The 22,609-nt window shown below is 39.2% G+C and overlaps 3 protein-coding genes across 10 annotated transcripts in view; 2 read left to right on the top strand and 1 right to left on the bottom strand.

Moving 5' to 3' along the window:
• Positions 1 to 563: 563 nt before the first annotated feature.
• Positions 564 to 5,524, top strand: slc25a24l (solute carrier family 25 member 24, like). The gene is given in 11 exon segments (XM_034887467.1): positions 564 to 1,061; positions 1,191 to 1,228; positions 1,230 to 1,309; positions 1,698 to 1,774; positions 2,313 to 2,359; positions 2,361 to 2,413; positions 2,540 to 2,687; positions 3,561 to 3,702; positions 4,683 to 4,830; positions 4,947 to 5,135; positions 5,138 to 5,524. Coding segments are annotated over 11 exon segments (1,131 nt in total). The 5' UTR covers positions 564 to 938; the 3' UTR covers positions 5,224 to 5,524.
• A 1,018-nt stretch (positions 5,525 to 6,542) lies between these two features.
• Positions 6,543 to 16,447, top strand: fubp1 (far upstream element (FUSE) binding protein 1). 8 transcript variants are annotated; one of them, XM_034887391.1, is made up of 20 exons: positions 6,543 to 6,734; positions 7,161 to 7,284; positions 8,012 to 8,047; positions 8,215 to 8,248; positions 8,338 to 8,384; positions 8,493 to 8,564; positions 8,664 to 8,721; positions 8,810 to 8,972; positions 9,047 to 9,145; positions 9,335 to 9,457; positions 9,539 to 9,641; positions 9,910 to 10,152; positions 10,647 to 10,807; positions 10,899 to 11,041; positions 11,147 to 11,223; positions 11,405 to 11,530; positions 11,841 to 11,915; positions 12,391 to 12,453; positions 13,012 to 13,172; positions 13,401 to 16,447. In XM_034887391.1, the coding sequence occupies exons 1-20, from the start codon at positions 6,642 to 6,644 to the stop codon at positions 13,407 to 13,409; spliced, it is 2,010 nt and encodes a 669-aa protein (XP_034743282.1). In that variant the 5' UTR covers positions 6,543 to 6,641; the 3' UTR covers positions 13,410 to 16,447. The 8 variants fall into 8 exon arrangements, with proteins under 8 accessions (XP_034743282.1, XP_034743285.1, XP_034743284.1 ...); XM_034887394.1 differs by having other exon boundaries at positions 7,161 to 7,251; positions 8,493 to 8,543; positions 13,012 to 16,447; XM_034887393.1 differs by having other exon boundaries at positions 7,161 to 7,251; positions 13,012 to 16,447.
• Positions 16,448 to 16,849: 402 nt separating this feature from the next.
• miga1 (mitoguardin 1) overlaps positions 16,850 to 22,609 on the bottom strand; it is a 14,003-nt gene continuing 8,243 nt past the window's right edge. The window contains exons 9-16 of the mRNA XM_034888413.1: positions 21,754 to 21,863; positions 21,553 to 21,625; positions 21,132 to 21,218; positions 20,956 to 21,054; positions 20,708 to 20,842; positions 20,211 to 20,264; positions 19,834 to 19,950; positions 16,850 to 17,979 (exon numbers count right to left, since the gene is read on the bottom strand). Coding sequence (XP_034744304.1) covers positions 17,761 to 17,979; positions 19,834 to 19,950; positions 20,211 to 20,264; positions 20,708 to 20,842; positions 20,956 to 21,054; positions 21,132 to 21,218; positions 21,553 to 21,625; positions 21,754 to 21,863 — 894 coding nt within the window. The 3' untranslated portion in view covers positions 16,850 to 17,760. The remainder of the gene's footprint in view (positions 17,980 to 19,833; positions 19,951 to 20,210; positions 20,265 to 20,707; positions 20,843 to 20,955; positions 21,055 to 21,131; positions 21,219 to 21,552; positions 21,626 to 21,753; positions 21,864 to 22,609) is intronic.

Below are 22,609 nucleotides of genomic sequence, written 5' to 3'. Positions count from 1 at the left end.
TGTGTCAGGATGAGCTGTGAGTGGAATACATGTGCTTTAGGGTAAGGTAGCTCATTGGGTAATATTTATCAGAATGGACTACACTATCATCACTAATAGTTCATGACCGAATTAATCGTCTGTATCCAGGGTCAAAAATGCTGTTGCTGGGCTCCCTATAACCCCCCCATCTGTGTAAGGTGTACAGAATTTTAAAAAAAAGAATGAATATGCATGAAAACGGTCAGTGAAATAAGAAATCCTCACGTGAAGTTTCTGATATATATGAGATTATCACAAGGGAAATTTCACATTTGAGATGCAGATTCACAAACAAGTTCAATATGCGTCGCGTGTGATTTACCCACAACTGATTTTTTCATGGTAACAATTTTTCAAAGAAATGTTGGATTGAATGTAGGCCTGTTTCATCTCTGATTGTTTGTGTGTGAGTAGTTGTCCAACTAAAACAACCTTATAGATAATGCAAAAACAAATAAATACATAATAAGCCTGAGTAGTAGCCTAAAAATACACAAAACTTATGAAATAGCTAATTGTAAGTGTGTGTGTGTGTGTCATTATTATCCCCTACCCCAGCATGTATTATCCAGACCCTTCCCATTGTATCCACCTGTCTCAACACATCACCCGAGGTTCACATATAGAGGAGAGGGCACAGTGATGATTGAAGAAGATTTTGAGCTCTTGCAGCCACAACGCCACCTGCTGCACCAGAGAGAAAATGAGTTGTTCTTGCTCTCTGAGGTAATGATAAAAGCGTTCATGCTGCACTGGCACCTTGGCACTGAGTCCTGCCAATGAGTCAGCTTCCGAGCAGAGCTGCAGGTCAATAGTCTCTGATACTCCAATGCAGTTATTTCTCTCCGTACTAAACAGACTGCATTTTTTTTAGCCTCTGATTTTTAATCAGAGGCTAATTTGTTTCTTAATGCACCATGGAGCAGTTTTGTGATTTATTTGCTAAATTGGATGAAAACAAGGATGGGTTTATAACAGTGTCGGAGCTCCACGATGAAATCAGGAAACATGGAATCCTCTCAGCGTATGGAAAGGTCCAGGTAATATTCTTCTTATTCATCTTGTTTATTTTGTTAGTAATATTTTGATATGTATTTGTGCCAGGCTGTAATTTCATTCAGTTTTTAATTGAAGCAATAATCTCTACAAACCGGCTGATTTTCTGCTAGAATATCATTGACAACAAAGACAAAAATGGCATGTTGGATTAAAGAGTTTCTCAGCTACATGATGGACTGAGAGAGGAAATGGAAAATGTACTTTCATGACCTTGATAAGAACAAATGTGGTGAGTGGTAACAGACTTCTCTCTTAAAAAGGAAGTTCTCAAGAAAACTTCAGAAACTGCGATAAAGTACAATAACCTTGTTGAATACATTGAATACAAACACTATAAAAGTATTGTTTTACACCTCCTATTTGGATCTCCTTTAACAACACATTGCATTTACGGATGTAGAAGTTAAGTCCAATCTGAACACGTTCTTTTTAAACCACCAACAATGGTCTTTGATAATAAAGTGTATTTTTTAGATACACAGTAGACAATACACAGCACTTCAGGCTGACCTTTGCACCAGCAGTTTACAGTTCACAGTATTATTTCCCAGAAATATAATAAATGTAATGTGAGAGCCATATCTGTTTTTAATTATGTGCATTTCTTCTCTGATCAGGAGTCATTGACCAGGAGGAAATTATATGTTTGTTTAGGGTGTTAGGAGTTGGCATGTCAAAGCTGAATGTAAAAAAGTAAAAATTCAAATTTAAGATTTTTTTGCCCACTAACTCATGGATTGATTTCTGAATTTAAAGAAGCATTCATTTATGTGAACTACAACACTTTAACTGTAGTGGGTTCATCTGAGTTAAGAACACAGAGGGGCTTTCTAAACAGATGTTATATATATAGATTTTGGTATCACTGTACAATTAGGTGTACTTATTGATAAGTTATCATATTATTACACGTTTTATTTTATTTTTATTATTACCCTTTATTACTTCATAAATGGTTAAATATCTATTGCACCCTGATCAGTATTATACATCATAATGCAAGTAAAATAAGTTTGGAATCGGTACCTGGCAAACCTTTGTATTTCTATATTAAAATTACTTCACTCTTCCACAAATCAGTTGCTTACTGATCAATAGAGACATCACCAGCAACTTCAAAAACTTTTCTTTATATGCATTTTGTAATGTAATACTAGGATGCATTCAGATGCAGTTTGATGACAAAACACACAGGTCGTCATTAAGATTCTTTCATGACAGTGTAATAGTTTTTATCCACCTGGACGGATAAGGACAGTTCTATGATAGTGGACTGGGGTCATCCTGAACCCTGTGGGCAACATTGGGGAGCTGGTGTCGTTATGGAAATGGTCTGGTGAGATCTTCAGGCCGCATTGTGATCATGTTACTTTTATTAATGTGCACAAACTATGATACATCCACTTCAGCATGAGTAATAATAACAAAGGGATGAATGCAATTGCTCATTTTGTCTGTCCGTGGGTTTTTAATGTGGGTGAGAGTTGTGCACTGCCCATTGAGTTCCCCAAAGAGGCTTCTGGTTTTGGTGCATGGAGGACATTCGTTCTTACAGCAAGTATGGCAGATGCTGTATCCCGAACTATGACGGCCCCCATCAACCGCCTGTAAAGACCCAACTCCAGGTCTACTTCGCTATCAGGTGCTACTTTATCAATGAAATGCATGGGTGGATTGAATTGATTTCACATGATATATTTACTAATGTTCAATCCCAAGAACATGTTACACAAGTAAATTAAAACTTTATATGCATTGCAAAACACACAGAAACAACTGAGATAACACAACAGGCATGGCACTGGTTCAACTGTCCTAACCGTGTTGAACCTTGGTGGGACGGTTAAATGTTTAAACAAATACAAATTTTCTCATATCTCATATCTCATATGGAGCTCAAGTTTGAGATGCAAGTGCAGTGCCATTTGCTGTAAGACTTTCATTTGTTCAACTATTTTAACAGCGCACATTCTTGATCCGAACCCACACATGAAGTCTATTTAACAAATAACCCATTCTCAAAGGTCCACTTGTTTTAGCTTTCATAGCTTCTTACAGAACATTGCACAGTATAACGTGTTCCATTTGCTGACTCTTATGTGGTTTGGTATCCTATTTCACCAAGCTCAAGAAAACTTGAACCAAAAATGTCTTGAGCTTTGTAATAACATGACCTAGTGTTACAATGCAAAAAAAGGGCTGACGCTGTTTTAATTTTACTGTGTCTGGGAGTAAAGATAACCTGTTACCAGCCAGCCTACCTGGTTTTACATAATTTGCCATTACCTGATACCGGAAGAGCATTCAATTAACTGCATGTGGAAAAACAACATGTATACAAGAGAATGTGTTCAGTGTTATGTTTTGAAAATTGCTTAAAGTCAATGCTTCTCAATCTTCCATAAAATTAATGCTAAAGTAGTCTGCAAGTAGTCATTATTTTGAAAAGCTGTCACATTAATTGCAACTGTCTATGAAAGGGATTCATATGAAACGTTGTGCTCCCAAGGCTCCCAGGAGATGAAGAGGGCAGGTGGTCTTCAGTCGATGTGGCAAAGCAACAGCGTCAACGTGCTGAAAGGAATGCCACGGACAACGCTACAGTGTCTTATCTACGCCCAGGTGAAGCATAAAGTTGCAGACATTTTTTATTGAAATAAAAATGGCATGTACAGTTTATTATAAAAAAGAAAAAGTTTTATCTTTTACTTTCTTTAAGAGGTTACACCCCCTTTTGCTTATTTGAGTTACTCCTATTATAAGAAACTGAAATGTTTAGTTAAATGTACCACTGTGACACCGCCTTCCTTCTAAAACACATAAAGCAGTTTCCCCAGTTGACCCAGATTGTTATACTAAATCCGGCCTGATAGCAAAAATCATAAAATGTAATGCTGAGGCCAACATACGCTTCAGTCCTAGCAGAACGCCAGTGTCCCACCCGTTGTTTCAGTGAGGCTCAATCAACACATCAACAGCTCCGGTCCTCACCAGCAAAATGGGCCATCATGCTTGTTTGGTACCTCTTCCTGAGTGTTATTATGGTAATACAATTGTCATGTTAGCGTAAATGTTTGGGTGTGTCCCATTTCTCCAGATTGAGAAATTAGCCAGTAAAGAGTTTGCTAAATGGTTGTCTTTGGTATTCATTTATTTTGATGCAGAGGGAACTATTCCCATTCTAGGTGTTGAGCCTTGACCCCATTAAGTCAGAAAGATAAGTTACTTACTGTTTGATTTGAGTAAAACCTAAGTAAAAAGCTACTTCAAACACATATTTGCTGTTATACATGACCAATTTTTGTTGATTTCATTTGCTGGTTGTGTGATGTAAATGTGCATTACATCCATATTTGAAGCTAACAAGAGATTTTTTGGACTCATTTCCTTTCCCACAAATGTCTCAAATTGTTGTGATAATGTAAACAATGTGAAGTAGCATTATTAAATATAGATTTGTGTGCATATCATCAAAATATATTTACATTGATATTGAATGTTAAACGTTTGAAATTTGAGGAAAAGCTGCAGTGAGTTTTCGTTTACTGAAGCACCATTAGCATTATTAAAATTAGTATTATTAAATCAGAGTAAGTGTATGAATGGAAGTTTATTTTAATCTCTTTGCTCTTTTTCCTCCACTAAAGGTGCTAATGTTGAGGTTAAACCTGCAGCAAGCTGCCACCTATCATGGTGTTGCGGCATGTGCCCGATCTATTTACAGACATGAGTTGTTGTCCTCTTTTTTTATTATCCATTTTTAAATATTTATTTTATTTCTTTTTTTATTTTATTTTGTATCATACTTTATCAATCCCACAATCGGAAACTACACTTTACACTCAGTTGTTATTATACATGCTCAGAACCTACACATGCACTAATGGAGAGATGTCAGAGCGAGGGGGCTGTCCATGGAAAGGCGCCCCGAGCAGTTGGGAGTTTGGGGCCTTTTGCAGTTTTCAGCTCAGATTCACATCCAGCCTTAGGTGTATTACAAGGACTTATAGGGATATATGAAAGATGTGGAATCAGAGGAAATTATAGTGTAATGGGTGGTTTTTCAGGGCTTTTCCATGTGCTCTGATAAACTAGACTTTAACTAGAAAATTTGAAAATCTGGTTTTCTCAACTGATACTTGAGATTTGGCAGAAAGGTTGTTTTCTGTGGAACACAAACAAAACTAAAACTGTTAGCTCTTTTTAGTTTACTTGGCTAAAGATGTGTGTAATTCCACCTTCAATACTTCTGTTCTGTAGCTTTTTCTTAGCTTTTCTTTCTAATTTCTATAATGTAGCTTTTTTAAATACAGCACACCTTACAGATGCACGGGTGACTTGAAATTCAGTACATTTGACAAAATTCTATAATTTCCTACTTGAGACCAGGCTGTGTAAATGAGGATGTGTTGAAGTGTGAGCTGTACAATAAAATGTTATTTCAAATGGGGTCAGGCATCTTCTTTTCTATTTATCATTGAGTGTTTTAAGTTTCTTTGAAAGGAGTTTGAACTAAATATGTCTTACAGGTGTAAGCAACAGTACACATTTGCTTTTTACAAATAGTGGATTTAAAAGTGTTGTGACAAAGGTTGCTAACTTATCGTATACAGTTAGAAGGGCAGCCAAGTTTGGAAAAATCATAACATTATAGGACCATGGCAAATTCATTGTAAAATGTACAATATTCAGTATTATAACAAACATAAAACATAACGTTATAAAGCATTGACTAAAGCAAAAACATTACCAGTTGCAATAATACATGCAAAACTTTACAATACATTTATTGTTAAAGAAACAGCTACAAATGAGAATTAACCTCAGATAAATACAATACATTCTACAAAGTCAGAGGTGGGAAGTAAATGAGTAGGCTACATTTACTAGAGTGGTATACTTAAGTACAATTTAGAGGCACATGAACTAGAGTATTTTCATTTTCTACTACTTTAGACCTATACTTCTACTCTACCAGTCATTGGGAAATGTAGGTCTACTTTACTGCACAAGATTTATTTAATGGCTGTAGTAGCCTTACATTGATAAAGGCTGACAAAACCTATTTAAAGAAATTGTGTATTTTTGTAGATTTTAACCCTCCATAAAATTCAAAATCTTTATATTTAATCCAATAATATAATGCTGACAGTGACAATTCTGTCTGCACAATGACGTTGACTTAAATGAACATCTTGGCAGTGGCGGGAAGTAACTAGGCTAAGTAATTTTTTTCAAAAAATGGTTGTTCCCATTAGTCACTTAGACACAAAAACATAGAAAAATAGGGTCTAATTTGAAAAATACCAAAGTTAACCTTTAAGTAGGGCCTACAACTTGAGGGTACTTTTACTGAACTTTAGTATAGGAAATCTTTGCCTAAGTAATGCTAATGCCCGCTACCATAGTATTGTCCGCTACTTTATACTTCTTGTCCACTACGTCTCAGAGGGAACCGTGGTCGTTATCGCGAGGCCTTCTATTACCGCGAGTTTTCTGGTCGACATCCCGTGAATGTAACCGGCCATCTTGTCGCGCAGAAGAAGAGAAGATCAGTGGATATGGCTGACTACAGCAGCGTGGCTCCCCCTTCCTCTAACGCTGGTGGTGGAATGAACGACGCTTTTAAAGATGCTCTACAGCGAGCACGACAGGTAAGAAGACCACTGTATTAAGTTAGTATAACATTAATGTCGAATTCGGGAGCAAATAAGCTAGTTTTACTGTTTTTTTTCTGGCATTACATATGGCCGCACGGTGAACAATGCTAAGCTAACGATGACTAACGTTACGACACACGGCGAAGGCGAGTACAGATGTAAAATAGAAGCAATCATAGCCAAATGTACACATTAAATCCAACAATATTAATCAGTTACTGGAACCCAAGCGTTCTGTTGCATAATAATATGAATTGATTAACATTAGTTTAAGGGGAAGTAATCGCTTTCCTTTGTTGGCTCAGACTTCCGGACAGAAGCGTAGCTAGGCCGCAGCCAACGTGTCTGTCCGTACGCGTCTAACACAAACAGCGGGAAATCCCATTACATTGTTTTCTTTTTATTTATTTTGTGTTTTAGATTGCAGCGAAGATCGGTGGTGATGGCGTTGCGGCACCCCCAACAAACGAGTTTGGCTACGGCGGACAGAAAAGGCCCCTGGAGGACGCTGGTGGGTATTTTCCCATGCCTAACCTGAATATCGGTCAGTGGCTCAAATCGATTCAATGCAAGTCTTGATAGTTAATGCTTGCCTGTGTTTTTTTCTAAATCGCATTTACAATCTACAGTTTGTTTTAATATCAATGTGCATTCTCATTTATAATTCTTAACAGTCTGTGTATTACTAACCGTATAAACAGTTTATTTTCAAATTGTTAATGTTTTCAATTTTAGCCAATGCAGTATGTTAGTTATTGCATGTGTTAAGAGTTGGATATTTTGTGTCAATTGCTTTAAATCAGTATCTGTCCATGAAATGTAATATGTTGGGGAACACATGTAATGTATGATTAAGGAATCTATGGCTGAACTGGATGAGTCCTTTTTGGTTTTGCTTTGATAAACAAGTATAAAATATGTAAATAAAATCAGTATGGGTTTCCAGTTTATCAGGTATACCTAGTTAATAGTAATGCAAAAGCCAACACCTTTTGAGCAGTTTCAACCAGTATAACATATAGGGAGGTATTGCCGTGTAATACAGAGTATTGAATTGGACTGCATTGGTTTAAGATAGGTGCAGAAAATCTTGAAAGTAAGTATATTCCAGTTGTGTATATTCAGTGACTTTGCAGCCTACTGCTGTTAGCCATATCCATGATAATTTCAGGCAGTGTTAAAGAGCCATTTTCAGATTGAAGAACACTGTTCATAATGTGATGGTGGGTATAATGATAGATACTTATACTGGTTATGTCATGTCGTCACAGACCAACCAGAGACGAAGAAAGTGGCTACAAATGACGGTAAGTGACATGGTGACGTAGCTGTAGTTGCAGTTAAATATATGGCTTTAATTTGATGATTCCCAACCTAATTGGTCAAAAAATTGGCATGAATTGGAAAATTGTTGCATGGGTTAAACTTATGCTTCTTTCCCCCCTAATGTACTGTGATGTCTATTTTTTTGCAGCCTTTTCAGGAATGGGAGGAATGGGTGGTCCAAGGTAGATGTTTGATTTTAAATTCAAATAGGTTTCCCATTTCAACATTTGATCATGTTATTAAAAAGCTTGCATTGATTTGTTATTCTCAGGTCAATATCGGAGGAATTCAAGGTTCCAGATGGGATGGTTGGATTTAGTAAGTTTTTGTTCAACAATAAACAGTTCAGTAATAATCCGTTCTGTTGTTGGTGATATTGAATATTTAGATCTAACACGCTTCTCCCCCCCCCCCACCCCCTTCAAGTTATTGGAAGAGGAGGCGAACAAATATCACGTCTGCAGCAAGAGTCTGGATGTAAGATACAGATTGCGCCTGGTATGTTTAGATATCTTGCTGATATTGTGGACCTTAGTAATACTAAGAACGTATAGGTTTGGTAATTGTTGTGATGTTATTGCGTCTCTTGTGTTGTAGACAGTGGAGGAATGCCAGATCGGTCGGTGACGTTAACAGGAGGACCAGAATCCATTCAGTAAGTTAACTATCTATTTGTTAATTTAATGGGTTAAAGGGAAAATAAGTTGAATTTAAAACTGTATCACTGTAATGTTTTTCCTTAGGGCTGCGAAGAGGCTATTAACAGAGATAGTTGAAAAGGGGCGCCCAGCTCCCGCATTCAACCACAACGACGGCCCGGGAATGACGGTCCAGGAGATTATGGTCCCTGCCTCTAAAGCCGGACTTGTCATTGGGAAGGGAGGAGAAACTATCAAAAGTCTTCAGGTGAGTGTCCAGTCAGTTTGAGATGGCACACATTTGGCAAAAGGCGCACTCTGATTTTACTCTTTAACCTGCAGGAAAGAGCGGGAGTGAAGATGGTCATGATCCAAGACGGACCCCAAAACACAGGTGCAGACAAGCCACTCCGCATTTCAGGAGAACCCTTTAAAGTTCAGGTGGGTCCTCTTCTGTGTGAGCATTGCACTTCTAACATAATAAAATTGTACCTTTTTTTTATTTTGTATATGAGCTTTCATCCTTTTGAGTAAATCCCTGTCCAGACACTAAATGTTGTTTACATGCCTTATTTGTTTCCATGGAGAGCAGTCAAGGAATGCTGTAATGAGATGTATTTTTATCTTCAGCAAGCCAAAGAGATGGTGATGGAGCTGATCAGAGATCAAGGATTCAGGGAGCAGAGGGGCGAGTATGGATCACGAGTTGGTGGAGGGGGAGGAGGCGGTGGTGGTGGAGGAGACAGCTTGGATGTGAGTATTTGTAATAATCACTTTTATCAGAGAAGGTGTTAAATCGGCTTGTTAACTTTAGTTTTATCCTCTGTCGTTTAGGTTCCCGTCCCCCGGTTTGCAGTGGGGATTGTTATTGGCAGAAATGGAGAGATGATCAAGAAAATACAGAATGACACAGGTGTCCGGATTCAGTTTAAACCAGGTAAGTGATTAAGACTGCTCATTTATGAGAAGAACTGAGAAATAACCATTTGCCAAAAGCAAAGTCATTTAGATACTTAAACACTTAAGTTGACATGTGTATGGTCTGTGATGAAAACTCATGCACCACGCTGAGAAACTGATGTATAACCCTAACCCTAAACTTATCTGAGACCTGAGCACAAGACAATGGTTTGATGGTAGACCTATGTTGACTATCGGCAATTCTGTCTCGATAGCCTCTAATTACACTATTTTCCCCCTCCTAGATGACGGTAGCACACCGGACAGGATAGCACAGATTATGGGTCCCCCTGACCAGGCTCAGCATGCAGCAGAAATTATATCCGATCTGCTGAGGAGCGTCCAGGCCGGTGGGCCCCCAGGGCATGGTGGTGGCGGCAGAGGTCGTGGTCGTGGGCAGGGGAACTGGAACATGGGCCCCCCTGGTGGCCTGCAGGAGTTCACCTTCACTGTCCCAACCATGAAGACTGGCCTCATCATTGGAAAAGGCAAGTGGCCGCCTGAAGTATTAAGTTCATATTTATCATCAATTATTGGTGAAAGGAGAACCATTTTAAACGAAGCCAAACGAGACAGGAGACAGACAACTTGTGTAGCAGAACAGACAATGTGGGATATTCACCCTTTTTGTCTTTCCACAGTCTATCAAAGAATCTTAGTCTTATTTTGAAGTTCATGGGACTGAAACAACTGGCTGTTGCAGGACTTGTATGCTAAGCTTTCCACCTGTGCTCTACTAGATTTAAACCCCAAATACATGCCCAATACGTATTAAACTAGTTTATATACATCTCAATGCTACACACGTGTATTAACCTGCACATATTTTTGAATTGGGCTACATGTTAGCAGTGTTCCAGGGTAGGTAAAATGTTTATTCAGTTTGCTGTTTTGGCGTGCACCCTCTTTGTGGACTTGCTGGCCAGTTCATTAAAGCTAAATGTATTTGGTTGTTGTGGTTAATGTTTCCTTAACTCTTCAGGTGGGGAGACAATCAAAGGCATTAGCCAGCAATCCGGAGCCAGGATCGAGCTTCAAAGGAATCCTCCACCCAACGCTGATCCCAACATCAAAATGTTCACAGTTCGGGGCTCCCCTCAGCAGATTGACTACGCCAGGCAGCTGGTGGAAGAGAAAATTGGGGTGAGACGCTAAGAGTTTGATTATATATCTCTCTGGGAACATTTGTCTTTTTAAAAGCTTGTTTACTGACTAGGATGTGTTCTGTGTTCAGGGACCAGTCACTCCAATGGGTGGCCCACACGGTCCACATGGAGGTCCAGGCCCACATGGTCCTCCTGGTCCTCCTGGACCACCTGGGGCTCCCATGGGTCCATACAACCCTGGACCATACAACCAGGGACCTCCAGGACCCCAGTAAGTCTTGTGGCCTTTTGTTTTACCTCAAGCTCTGTGTGATAATAAGAGTATTTAGACACGGGTGAAGGCGTGAAAAGTAAATTGTTACTTTTCTTTCATCAGTGGCCCACCGGCGCCTTACCAGCCTCAGGGATGGGGCAATGGCTACCCACACTGGCAACAAGGACAACCTGATCCAAGTGAGTACCAGCCATTAGTTGACATGCAGACACATCTCATGTCTGACTGAAATTAAAAAGACATTCGTGATTTCCCTCCTTGGTCGATCAGTCGGTAACTCCATCCACATCAGATTATGTAATGGAAAGCTGTGACTGTTTGTCTTGGCCTTTGTTTGTTAACATTGTTTTCTTTGTTCAGATAAAGCAGCCGCCGATGCCAACGCAGCAGCGTGGGCAGCCTACTACGCTCAGTACAGCCAGCAGCCGCAGGCTCCCATGACCCCGACAAGTGGAGCTCCTGGCACGACTCAAACAAACGGCCAAGGTGACTGAAGTGTTTCTCAATTAGCAGTCTTCGCCTCTAGTAGAAGCATAAACGGTTGACACGAGAGTAGAGCAGTGTAGCTGACTTTAGAAGTGTTCTGTGCTCACATCTTCCTGGTATCACTTACAGGAAACAAGTATTGTTTTGGTTCCAGCTTTTAAATTACTTTGCTTTTGCAGAGCATCTTTTTTATAGTACCCCAGGGACAGGATAGTTCCACCACCCCTAAGATGACAGACCCGACCCAGGCAGATGGAGGACAAACTGAGAGAATGAGCCACTAATTACAAGTTACCGTTTTTTTTAACAGGTGACCCAAAGGCTGCAGGTCAGAGTGGACAGGCAGATTACTCCGAGGCCTGGGAGGAATATTACAAGAAAATGGGTATACGAACGTAGTTTCAGTGTACACCTATTAACACAAGACAGTCTAAACAGCGACTAGGCATTCAATCGGCTTCCTTTTCAGGTCTGGGTATTTGTCAGAACTGCTGGCCTGCTGTGGAGCGTCAGTGTGCCTCCACTTTGTTTGACATTTGACGCCTGTGCTGTTTAGACTGCAACATTTTTGACTATCTGCAGGACTGAGCTGTCAACACAGAACCACCTTTTTATGAGTTTAGAGTAGCTTATTTTCTAGACGAGCATAGGGATTTATCAACACTAAATGGCAGCGCTTTGCCATGTGCCATGAATGTGTTATTGCTATTGATTGTGTATAGAGTTAAATGATGCAACTTGTTTGATTTGTGGGTCATGGATAATAAGCCATGTAGGACCATGTTGTGGTTGATTATTTTTTTCTTCTTCAATTTCATTTATCACTTGGATGCATTGACACATTTTTGTCTCCTTTTCAGGTCAACAGGGTCAACAACCTCAGGACTACACAAAAGCCTGGGAGGAATACTACAAGAAACAAGGTCGGTACACCCGTTTAAAAAAATCTGACTTTGTGCCGGGGTGACATTTTCTTCAAATGACCATTTCGCTCCCCATCCTAAGACTGAACTTATATTTAAGTTTGCAGTGTTTAGTTTGCAGTTAGTAATTAACCTGGATTTCTAGTCTTTCTTGTTTATTCTGCTAGGTTATTTTTGAATGTGAAAAAATGAAAGGGTGGCTGTGCTCCTTTAGCAGCCCTCTGCCGTAGAGTGGCTGCTCTCCCAGCCGCCCGACAGAAAGGCAGACGGTTTCTGTCCCAGCACCCAAAGAAAGTGGTGTTGGGTTCGTTCACCTTCTTACACAATGTTTTCTCACTACTTTTAACTGTTAATGTAATCTAAATTGGTTTGGTTGTAGAAATGAGATTAGTAGTAGTTGAACCTATATCATGTTGCATGTAAATGTACTGTAGGTCATCTTTTTTCAATGTAAAGTATGATTGAAAAGACAAATTGCTTTTAACTTGCTGCCTAATTGGCCAGTGTAAGGCTTTTTTGTTGTTCAAGTGTAACAAGTTCTCTTGTTTTACCCTCCAGGTCAAGCAGCCCCTCAGGCCACAGCAGCAGCAGCTGCCGCTTCCCAGCCTGGAGGTCAGCCAGACTACAGCGCTGCTTGGGCGGAGTACTACCGCCAGCAGGCTGCTTACTATGGCACAGCCAACCCTCAGACGATGGGTGCAGCACCACAAGCCCCTCAGGTACACCCCCAATAAGAATCTGCCCGCCACATCCAATACTCAATTATTTTGTGCCCTAAAAGCCTTCCTTCCTTAGGTTTTACAGGGCTCCGGTGACTGCAGCAGCTTACACACTTAACCAAAACCATTTCCTCCCCAAACAGGTTTTACATTTTTATTTTGGGAAGCTGAGTCCACTGTTTCCGTTGTTAACATGCAATGTATCTTCTATGTATTTCTTCTGCACAGGGCCAGTAATGTGAAGTGGACATAAAGTAAATGCTACATTGTCGAAACAAAATCCTTTGTTTAATGTTTGGATGCAGACGCCTTGATGAAGATCTTAAATTTCCTTGGTTTGAAAGTGTTTCACATAGATGGCAGATTACCCGGCGAACACGTCCTCTTGTTTTTTTTTTTTTCCTTTTTCTTGTAAATGCTTTGTTTTTAGTGAGGTAATTATACATATGGTCATTCCAGCCCTGTATCTACATTAAATGTGGTTAGAACTCATGTTTATTAAACTGTAGACATTACCATGTAAATCATCTCAGTTTTAAAATGCTATTGCCTGTTGTGTTTTTGCAATAAAACAAACTGAAACCTCCTGTGTTGGTAAGTTGGGGTGGTTACAAACTAAAAGGGTTAAGAGGAAACTCTGTATGATTTTATTTTACGGGGTGGGAAGTTTGAAATGCAGGCCATGTTCAATTGTCAAAATGGTTGACTCAAAAGTTGTGCTGTCCTGTCTCTCTCCAACTGTCTATAAGGCTCTTAGATACATTATGTGCGTGAAATGATCCTGAGTGGTCCAGACCAACAAACGTCCTTGTTGATAGATCGTTTTTATACACGTGTTTTCTGACTTTGCTCTGACTTTAGCAGTAGACAGATGTTTGTCGTACGAAAGTAGACAGGTATACATATGTACCGTACCTCATGCATTAACTGCGTTGTTGTGGCTCTCTCTCTCTCATTTTTTTTTTTTTAAATATATATAAATTTTGCCTGGTTTGCTGACCTTGTTGAGGTAGTATGCTCTGTATTTTGCCCTGATATAGACACTTCCTCCTCCACAGGAAAGTTTAGAAAAGCGGTAAGCAAGTATTCTTCCTTAACATGTTCCTCAGAAAACGTGGTTGCAAGAAATGTTGCATTTTTAGTGTTATATATTTTGTGGTGTTCTTCTTCCAGGACAGTCAGGTAAATTGCCACTGTATCGAAAAATGCATTGAAACGTTTGTCTTGCCCATTTCAAATTGCGAACTAACTCACATGTATAAATTTGTTTTTTAAAATAATGTTTTTTTAATATAAAAACATTGCAAAATCGTCATTGCTGTCCCCATTCTGTTAGTGTTTATTGAATATAAGAACATAGATGTTGTAGGGTCGGGGGTGGCTAAGCAGTCTTCATCCATCAGTTGAGCCCTCCTATACTGTAAGTACAATACTGTGACTGACTTTGAGAGAATCGCCTTATTTGATGCTTTACAAACTGCCAAAGTTGTAGTATTTTTGTCATATTGCCATTTTCCCTATGTCACTGGGTAAGTATGAAATGTTCTGAGGAGAGGAATAGTACTTTAGAATCTTGTACCACATATTTCTGAGACTTATTTCCCTTTGTGACATCTGCATTCAGATTTTGAATCTTAACAGTATGTTGATACTTGTTAGATTGTTAGACTATTTGTGTAGGTAGCATTTCATTGCCAGTTGGATTTCTGAACTGAGTTTGAATGTCAGCACTCTGTTACACTGTTGGTAGGAACTGTTTAAGGATTCCCATTTGGTTTTTTTGCGTTTTGAATACCTGACCTGCAAAGTGCCATTGTCTAGTTGAGACTGTCATGTTTTTAAATGCCTTTCATTGCAACATATTGCTTTCAAACGTCCTACTGCATAACTCCAGTGTAGCATGCTTAGGTTTCTTCTGTTATTACTTTTAATGTCCTAAATGAGCATGTGGAATGCTAGTAGTGGAAGTGCTTCTGACTAGCCCAGTATTATGACATTTTCTGAATGAGCACTGTTGTGAAAGGCTGTTAATTTTAAGCATTGTTCACTGATGGCAAACAGTGCAATATATCTGATCTTTGCAGTGTCGTCCCAGACCTTGCACCTTAGGTTCTGCTGCAATAACACAGGTAAGCGAAACCTAAGGAAACCAGTGTTTTTGTCCAGCGACATGACCAATTTACATGCAAATGCTTACCTGTGTCTTTTAATATGCCTCAATGCATTTTATGCTTAGTCGTAAAGAAATGTCCAGGATATATCAAAGTATGAAGCCCTTTTTTAAAATCTGCTTTCATGAATGAACTGCATGACATGAGCTTTACGACTTTTTACATAAAGTTTGACTTTTCAGAAAGTGACTTTACTCAGAAAAAGTTGTTGCATAGGCTCACTACGGAAATGTCATTGTCGTATGTGCTTAATATTTGATAGCCTTACTTTTGAATCCTGGTAAGTCTGATGGCGACTGTGTATTGATGCTTTAGATAACTTTGATGCTATTATATCAAAACTGCATGCCATGCGCTAGATCAAGAAACGCTGAAATACATGATTTTTTTTATTTTATTTTTGTCGTGGTGTGAATCTGCCCTCAAGTGCAGTGCAAATCTACTATTGAAACTTCACTTCTCGCTCACAGTGTTGGAGGACGCTGCAAGCTTAGGTCATAGAATCAGGCCCTGTCGTAGTTTGTCCCCAAAAGGAGGAATCCTTTGAGTCAATCCCACTGCTGAACGTAGACCGTTCAAGAGCTCCAGTGATAAGGTAAAACAGCAACGCAATGAAATTTAAATTCTGTGATTGCAAAGTGTTGGTCAGATACATGTTTTTCAGCTCGGACCGACTGTTTTTATAACCATGATGCCATAGTGTATTTAGAGTTGTCTGATGGTTTATTTTGTTGCTTGAATGCCTTCATCAGTAACCTTTAGTCAATAGGAATGTGCTTTAGAAAGTTGGATGAGGACAGGAAGTGATGTACTTTAAAATGACTTGCACAGTTTTATTGGCAGTAAAAATTTGGGGGCTTTTTTTTTCTTTCTTCAATCACTTCTCTCTGTAGTTAAAGGGTCACTTACTGTTTCTGTTCATCTATACGTGTGAGATGCTCAATGTTTCAACACAGTTCGTGGGGGTGTAGAAGACAAAACAAGGAGCATGCATTAGAGGTAAAAGTTTAATGTGCTGTGTATATTATCAAATATATTGTTTTTTTGAATTAACTGTTCTGACTTTTGAAATGTTGACATGTTAATAAAGTTGTAACAAATTAACTGGACACATTCACTTGTTTAATTTTACATTCTAGATAAACATAAGTTTAAGAAACTAATTCTCATCAGTATTTATTTGCTTAATTTATGCACAAATGAGGTGAACCCACAAATGCAAAAAAAATTCTGCCCTGTGTTGAAAGTCAGATCCACATCAGTTCCATAATTTAAAGTATGTCTGTCAATGTACATTGATACTTGTTCGATTTGTTCCTACTGGCATTTAAAAAATACCTTTTTATAATGAAACTACACATAAAGAGGGGGGGGGGGAGACTCCTGTTCTCAGATCTAAAAGTTAATGAGGCTTCAGCAGCCTGAGTTTAATGTGCTTCTGTAGTGACTGCATGGAAACTAGGTCTGCAAACAACTACTTTACTTTTATGTATCAAGCATTTTTAGAATATTAAAAGGTATATTCCTGCAGTAACGCTGCTCAAAATTTTTATGTTCATGTTCTTTACATGGCAGTGACTGACCAAACGCTAAAATATTGTAATAATTAAGACTGACATTCAGTGTTGACGAGGCTTAAATACGGGCATTAAGAATAAGGCCGCTTGCACATTTCCCTGTCTTGAGCTGCAGGATTATGTACTAGTGATGTACATTTGATTTCCTATAGTTGACTGATTGGTTTAAGGGCCTTGTAGGCTTCATGAGCTAGGCTTCATTTAAATGTTGCATGAAGGTTTTAGTATTGGTGCCTATTATCTTAATGTTAAGAGACTTCCCTGCGCAACACGGTAACAAAAACAGTACAATTTGTAGTTATGCATTGCTGATATGGAAATGCATTTAAATATCAGTTTATTGTACCACAATGGTATTCATACTATTTGAAGCTGATCACAAATGCAGTGATGCATACAGGCACAATTAACTAAAAAATATATCCATTCAACTGTATAGTAAAATAAATACTGTAAAATACCTTTTCTTTACACTAATTGCTCAACAGTAAATCTACTGCAAGATGACGCAAAATGTCTCACAGCGAGTTTAAATTACATACATTATTGCTATGGCATAGTGAAAAGGGGGGAGGAGATGCCACACTGGAGATAATGATTTAAGTTTGAAGGCAAGACAGCTGATACAGTTCATCCTGGGATACAGAGCAATGAGAGCACAAAGCATGATGGGAGATGTGCATGTCAGACCTGTGAAAGTGTTTAACATTAAAGTGCTTGATGGGTGGAAAATAAAGTAATGTCCAACAGTTGCTGAACTCACCCTAGTTAAAATGCAGAAAGTTTATTTTGTGTAGTGTAATGATGACCCAAGATGGATGGATCGAAGTTCCCCGTCTCTCACTGCACTTGTGCCTCCAGCAGGGCGCTGGGCACCAGCTGCACCTGCGGGGAACTGCAGCTGTTGACGTGCCGCAGGGAGTCTGCTCCCAGGTAGGCAACCAACAGTTCAGAGCGCCTGTGCAGCAGGTGGAGCATGTCTTCTGCTAGACTCTCCACAGAAGAGTAACGCACTTTGTCCAGGTCAAAAATGTCCTTGAGGAAGTACAGCACCTGATCCTGAAGGAAAAGCAAAAACACTTTTAAGACATATGCTTAATGAATGCCAAAGCAGATACTTTACATAAGACAGTTTTCCATAACTTATTTTCTTTTAGAACACACATTACATTACGATAGTGAGCGAGGATGGTAAACCGTAGGCAGCCTGTTTCTGCAGCTCTTTTGCTATTTAGGGGCTGCAGCAAAGCTGGATGGACCATATTGTATTTGCCTGTATTATTAAATACATTTTCCCATGCACAATAACTCAAACTTTGCACTTAAGTCCAATCATATGCTGAGATGTAATCAAATTTGGGCAACTTCAACTTCCTTTCACAAATTTACCGTTCAAATTTGATTTATCCAAAATTGAGTCCAAAGTGCATCAAAACATTTTACTGCATACAGTAGGGTAGCCGATGTAAAATAAATCACCTTTAAACATCAGGCATTTTTTGATCTTTTTGAAAATAAATACCAGGCCTTTTTTTTTTTTTTTTGGCAGCAGCAGCTTTAAATTCTACATTCCACAGAAGCCTGCTCGTTGTCTACTAAGTGTGGAAATGTTACTTCAGAACCTACATATGGCCTGAATGGTTCAGAGTGCGAGCCCATGGTTTTGCAAGATGATACGTAAATCTAATCAGGCATTGTGCTGTGGACAACCGCTGTGCATATATTAAGTGTGTCTGCTTTAACACACCTGATCCTGATTAACAGTCAATCTTGGTTGACTCAATACCCCAAATAGCTAGAGCAGTCCTCACCTGGACAAAACTGTGATCAGTGTTTGCCTTTGGACATGAAGATTGCGAGTTCAGAGCTCATTGGTCACCATTTCACATCTTGTACGTATTCAGCAATTGTGCTTTGGACACCGACCATCGGCGGTTTACAAAGGCAAAACCAGCAAAGCAAAGGCGCGCATAGGGGGCGGGCAAAACCATGACCAATGACAAAGGACCTCTTTGCTGAGTTAAATGATACCTCACACAAAAGTGTACTTTAAACGGTGCAAACGTCATTCAAAGGGGCATGGGTGTGGTTGAAGTATAGGAGGGCGGCTCAGTATCACATTTCGAACACACATAAGTTTCATGTAAATCAGATGTTTGTCATAAAAAGCTGATTTCCTGTTGCCAGTCGGGGGTGCTATGACCAAAAGTGAATTTTTGCCTATAGATGTCCTCATGCCTGGAAGATTGTCAATTGTCAGAAATTGTAGCCAAATTGGACAGCGTACACTCAAGTTACAACTTATTTGTTCATATATAAATGCTTAAAATGGCTGCCACGTCCACACCATTGAATGAAAACTCAAACGTTTAATAACTGTCATTGTTAAGTTCTTTCATCTTGAGATGGCACAAAACAAATATGAAGTTGATCGCATGAAATCTCTAGGAGGAGTTTGCTAAAGTATAGCACCTTGACTTTTAGGTCTACTTCCTGTTGCCATTAGGGGGCGCTATAACTTTTGAGTCAATATCCGGCTGTAGATGTTGTCAGGGTTGAACTTATAAATCCTGAAAAATTTCAAGCCAATTGGTCAATGTACACTTAAGTTACACCCACTTCCTTTTTCAATGGTGAAATGCACAAAATGGCCACCTTGCCACAGCTAGCCCCTGTGATGAAAACTCAAGCTTTTATTACATTTTCATCTTTAAAGTCTTAATAATCTGACTATATTTTCAATGAAACCCTCCAAGACTTGAAATCAATTTCCTATTTTGATACAATGGAAACTCAAGAGGTATGAAAGACGAAGCTTGCTTAGGTGGATCCATGAGCTTTGACAACAACAGAAGTAAAGATCCTGTTTGGAAGAGGGTACTGCAGTTGTTATTTTCTGGTGCTGAGACGGACCTTGAAGAAGCAGCAGAAGTCATGCAGGGAGCTCTTGGGCCCCAGGAAGCCCCAGGCCAGGACGGGGCTGATCTGCTCACACACCGCATAGAAATGAGCGATGAAGCCGTCCGACACCTGAGACAAAGAGAAGAAGTTGATGGGAAGGGATAGGATTTTGAAACTGTCCTACAATCAAAACTGATAAGGCATAGTAGTTATATGGTTGTGGGTGTAATAAATAAAATGTAGGATTGTAGTCAACTAGTGTTTCCAGCCGTAATAATTGTGCCTGATGGTGTCAGGTGTCATTTAGGAGGTAAAGCAGTGAGATTTAAGTGACGTGTGACCTGTTGCAGTTCATCCAAAACAGTTTGAACATTTTGTTGGACTTGTACCTTCATGTGTTGTCTCTTCTGCTTCATCACTGACCAACAGCTTGATGCCACCGCCTGTCAAGTACATGCAGATAAATCCTCTATGAAAAGCTCAAATACTCAAAATGAAATGCACCAACTTAGATACAAAAATATAAAAGTATCTCAGAAAAATGTGCCAACACTTGTAGTGTTTACCTCTATATTTACCATTTTCAACAGATGTGTGTGTATATATATATATATATATATATATATATATATATATATATATATATATATATATATATATACTGTATATATCTACAATATGTATGCTGTATATTGCACTTACAAAATTAACAGTATTGTTCTGTAAAATATCTACTTCTATTCACAATTTAGTTTTCAGAATTACAAGTTCTAGTAGTATAATCATTTCACTAGTACATTATAAAGAATGTACATGTCTTATCCCCCTCTACACCAGCTGCCGGTGATCCATTTAGCACAAAGAAGTATTTGATGCGATTACTCACGGTCTCCTTGAAGGAGCTGTTGAGCCAGCGGTTGTTGATCACGTTCTGGATTGAGATCGGTGGATTCTCCAGGTCCTCGAATGAGTCCATCAGGATGAAGTCCAGCACTATATCATAGAAGTTCAAGTGCTTCACCTGGCGAGGGTGGGGATAAAATGTTAAACTTAAAAAAAAAAGGAAGAAGAAGAGAGGCTGTCCACTCCTGTGTGAAGTAAGACATTATGTTGTAGGGACAGCAGCTCGCGTACCCCTCGTGTGGCCAGCTCCACCTCGGTGTTTTCCCAGTGCTCCGTGTGCTCCAGGAAGGAAATCATCTCCTCAAACAGTTCCTCGAATCTCTTTGGGCTCTGGAAACCAAACCATAACATTTAGGAGGGGAAGCACTTACGTGTATCATCTTCACTAGTTGTGGCGTCAGACTTACCTTCTGTCCTTTAATGATAATGGAAGAAAGTATTTTCTTTCCTGTGTCGGCCAGAAACATCCGGGTTGTTCTATCGCACAAAATGAGCTGCAGAAAAACACATCTTATTCTTTTTTTTTTCTACACAGTGGCTTTAAATTGTTCCCACTAGTGCAATCTTCTGTGACGTTAACATGTATTTTCTTCAATAAAATCACACAATCCATGGAATTTAGGATTTAGTTCCTTCCTGTTTATTTTTTTTTTAGCATTTACATATGAATATGAATTGTGTTTATACAATACACCAATACAAAACTCCTGCTGTCTTACCTTAACAACATTTGCAATATCTTTTATGGTGTATTCCATAAAATTCTTAGATGAGTTCCCCTCTAAGGTGTCATGACATATTTTAATTAATAATTCATAAATACTGTACCTGACATGCCTGACGCACACAGTGCAACTTGGCCAGGAAATCAATGTCCCCAAAACACTCAAGCATCTCAGTCCTGATCATGAAAATTTAAGAATAAGACCAGATTAAAATGAGGGCAAAAGCAAATGTAAAGCAACGAAATCCACACAACATGTTCCAGGAATGGAGACTCTGTGTTTCGTATTAAATCAGTTTACTTACCGCAGCACCCTGCAGGAGATCTTGCCATCTTCGGCCATCTGCAGCGCCTCCTCGTAGAAAAGGTGATGACCCAGAGCAACGACGCTCCTCAGCTCTCGGTGCTCTGACAGCTGATACACAGACAGATAGAAGAGGTAGAGCAAAATATGATTAGGGACTAAATAAACATTTCAATCCCATTCCTGTCAAAGGTCACGCTCCTCATCCAAATACAGTTGGTGCTTTTGTGTCCTACTATGATTCTTAAACATCCACGCAAAAACAGAAAGCTTTTGGATTCTGACACCAAATCCATTGAAGAAGAAGAGGGTACGCACATCAGGAAATATCAAGGCAAAAGTTAGTAGGATCCGTTTCTTTGCTCCCACAATAATTATTTATTCACTGTTAACGTAATTTTTTCGGACAGTTAAACCTGACTTAATGTAATAAGATATATGGTTACAAAGTTGTGTTCTACTGAAGGTAGCTGGGGCTGAACGTTGGTGTCAACATGGTCTCAAAAGCTGAACCTTCAGTTTCTCGTACCTCCTCAATGAAGTATAGTACATCATGTATTATGAACAGGTTGTCCTAGTCCTGTCCAGACAGAGATCTCTCCATGTGTTTGTGGTGTGGAAGTTATAGTGAAAACAGCTGCAGAGTAACAGCGAGCTGTATTTTGTACACTGAGGAATGCTGAAGGTCTATTTATAAGCATGAGCGACCCAGTTTGACTGCTCGACCTTCACCGACTGGTCTGACTGTAAATGCTTAAAACAGGTTTGAGGGTGTAAATACCTACATGTAAAGCTTTTATCCATTTTAAATATGAATTTATTTAATTGAAGATGTAGTAAAAGAAAGTTAAGTATAT

Source organism: Etheostoma cragini, chromosome 12 (genome assembly GCF_013103735.1).
Source record: "Etheostoma cragini isolate CJK2018 chromosome 12, CSU_Ecrag_1.0, whole genome shotgun sequence".
NCBI lineage: Eukaryota > Metazoa > Chordata > Actinopteri > Perciformes > Percidae > Etheostoma > Etheostoma cragini.
The sequence above is the reverse complement of the archived record's forward strand: the minus strand, read 5'-3'. Positions and strand labels throughout refer to the sequence as shown.

Excerpts from the sequence above, each read along its gene's own strand:
- fubp1 (XM_034887390.1), top strand. The coding sequence starts at position 6,642 with ATGGCTGACTACAGCAGCGTGGCTCCCCCTTCCTCTAACGCTGGTGGT. Across the intron at positions 6,735-7,160 it reads CTCTACAGCGAGCACGACAG|ATTGCAGCGAAGATCGGTGG; the intron begins GTAAGAAGACCA and ends TTTGTGTTTTAG. Across the intron at positions 11,224-11,404 it reads ACAAGGACAACCTGATCCAA|ATAAAGCAGCCGCCGATGCC; the intron begins GTGAGTACCAGC and ends TTCTTTGTTCAG.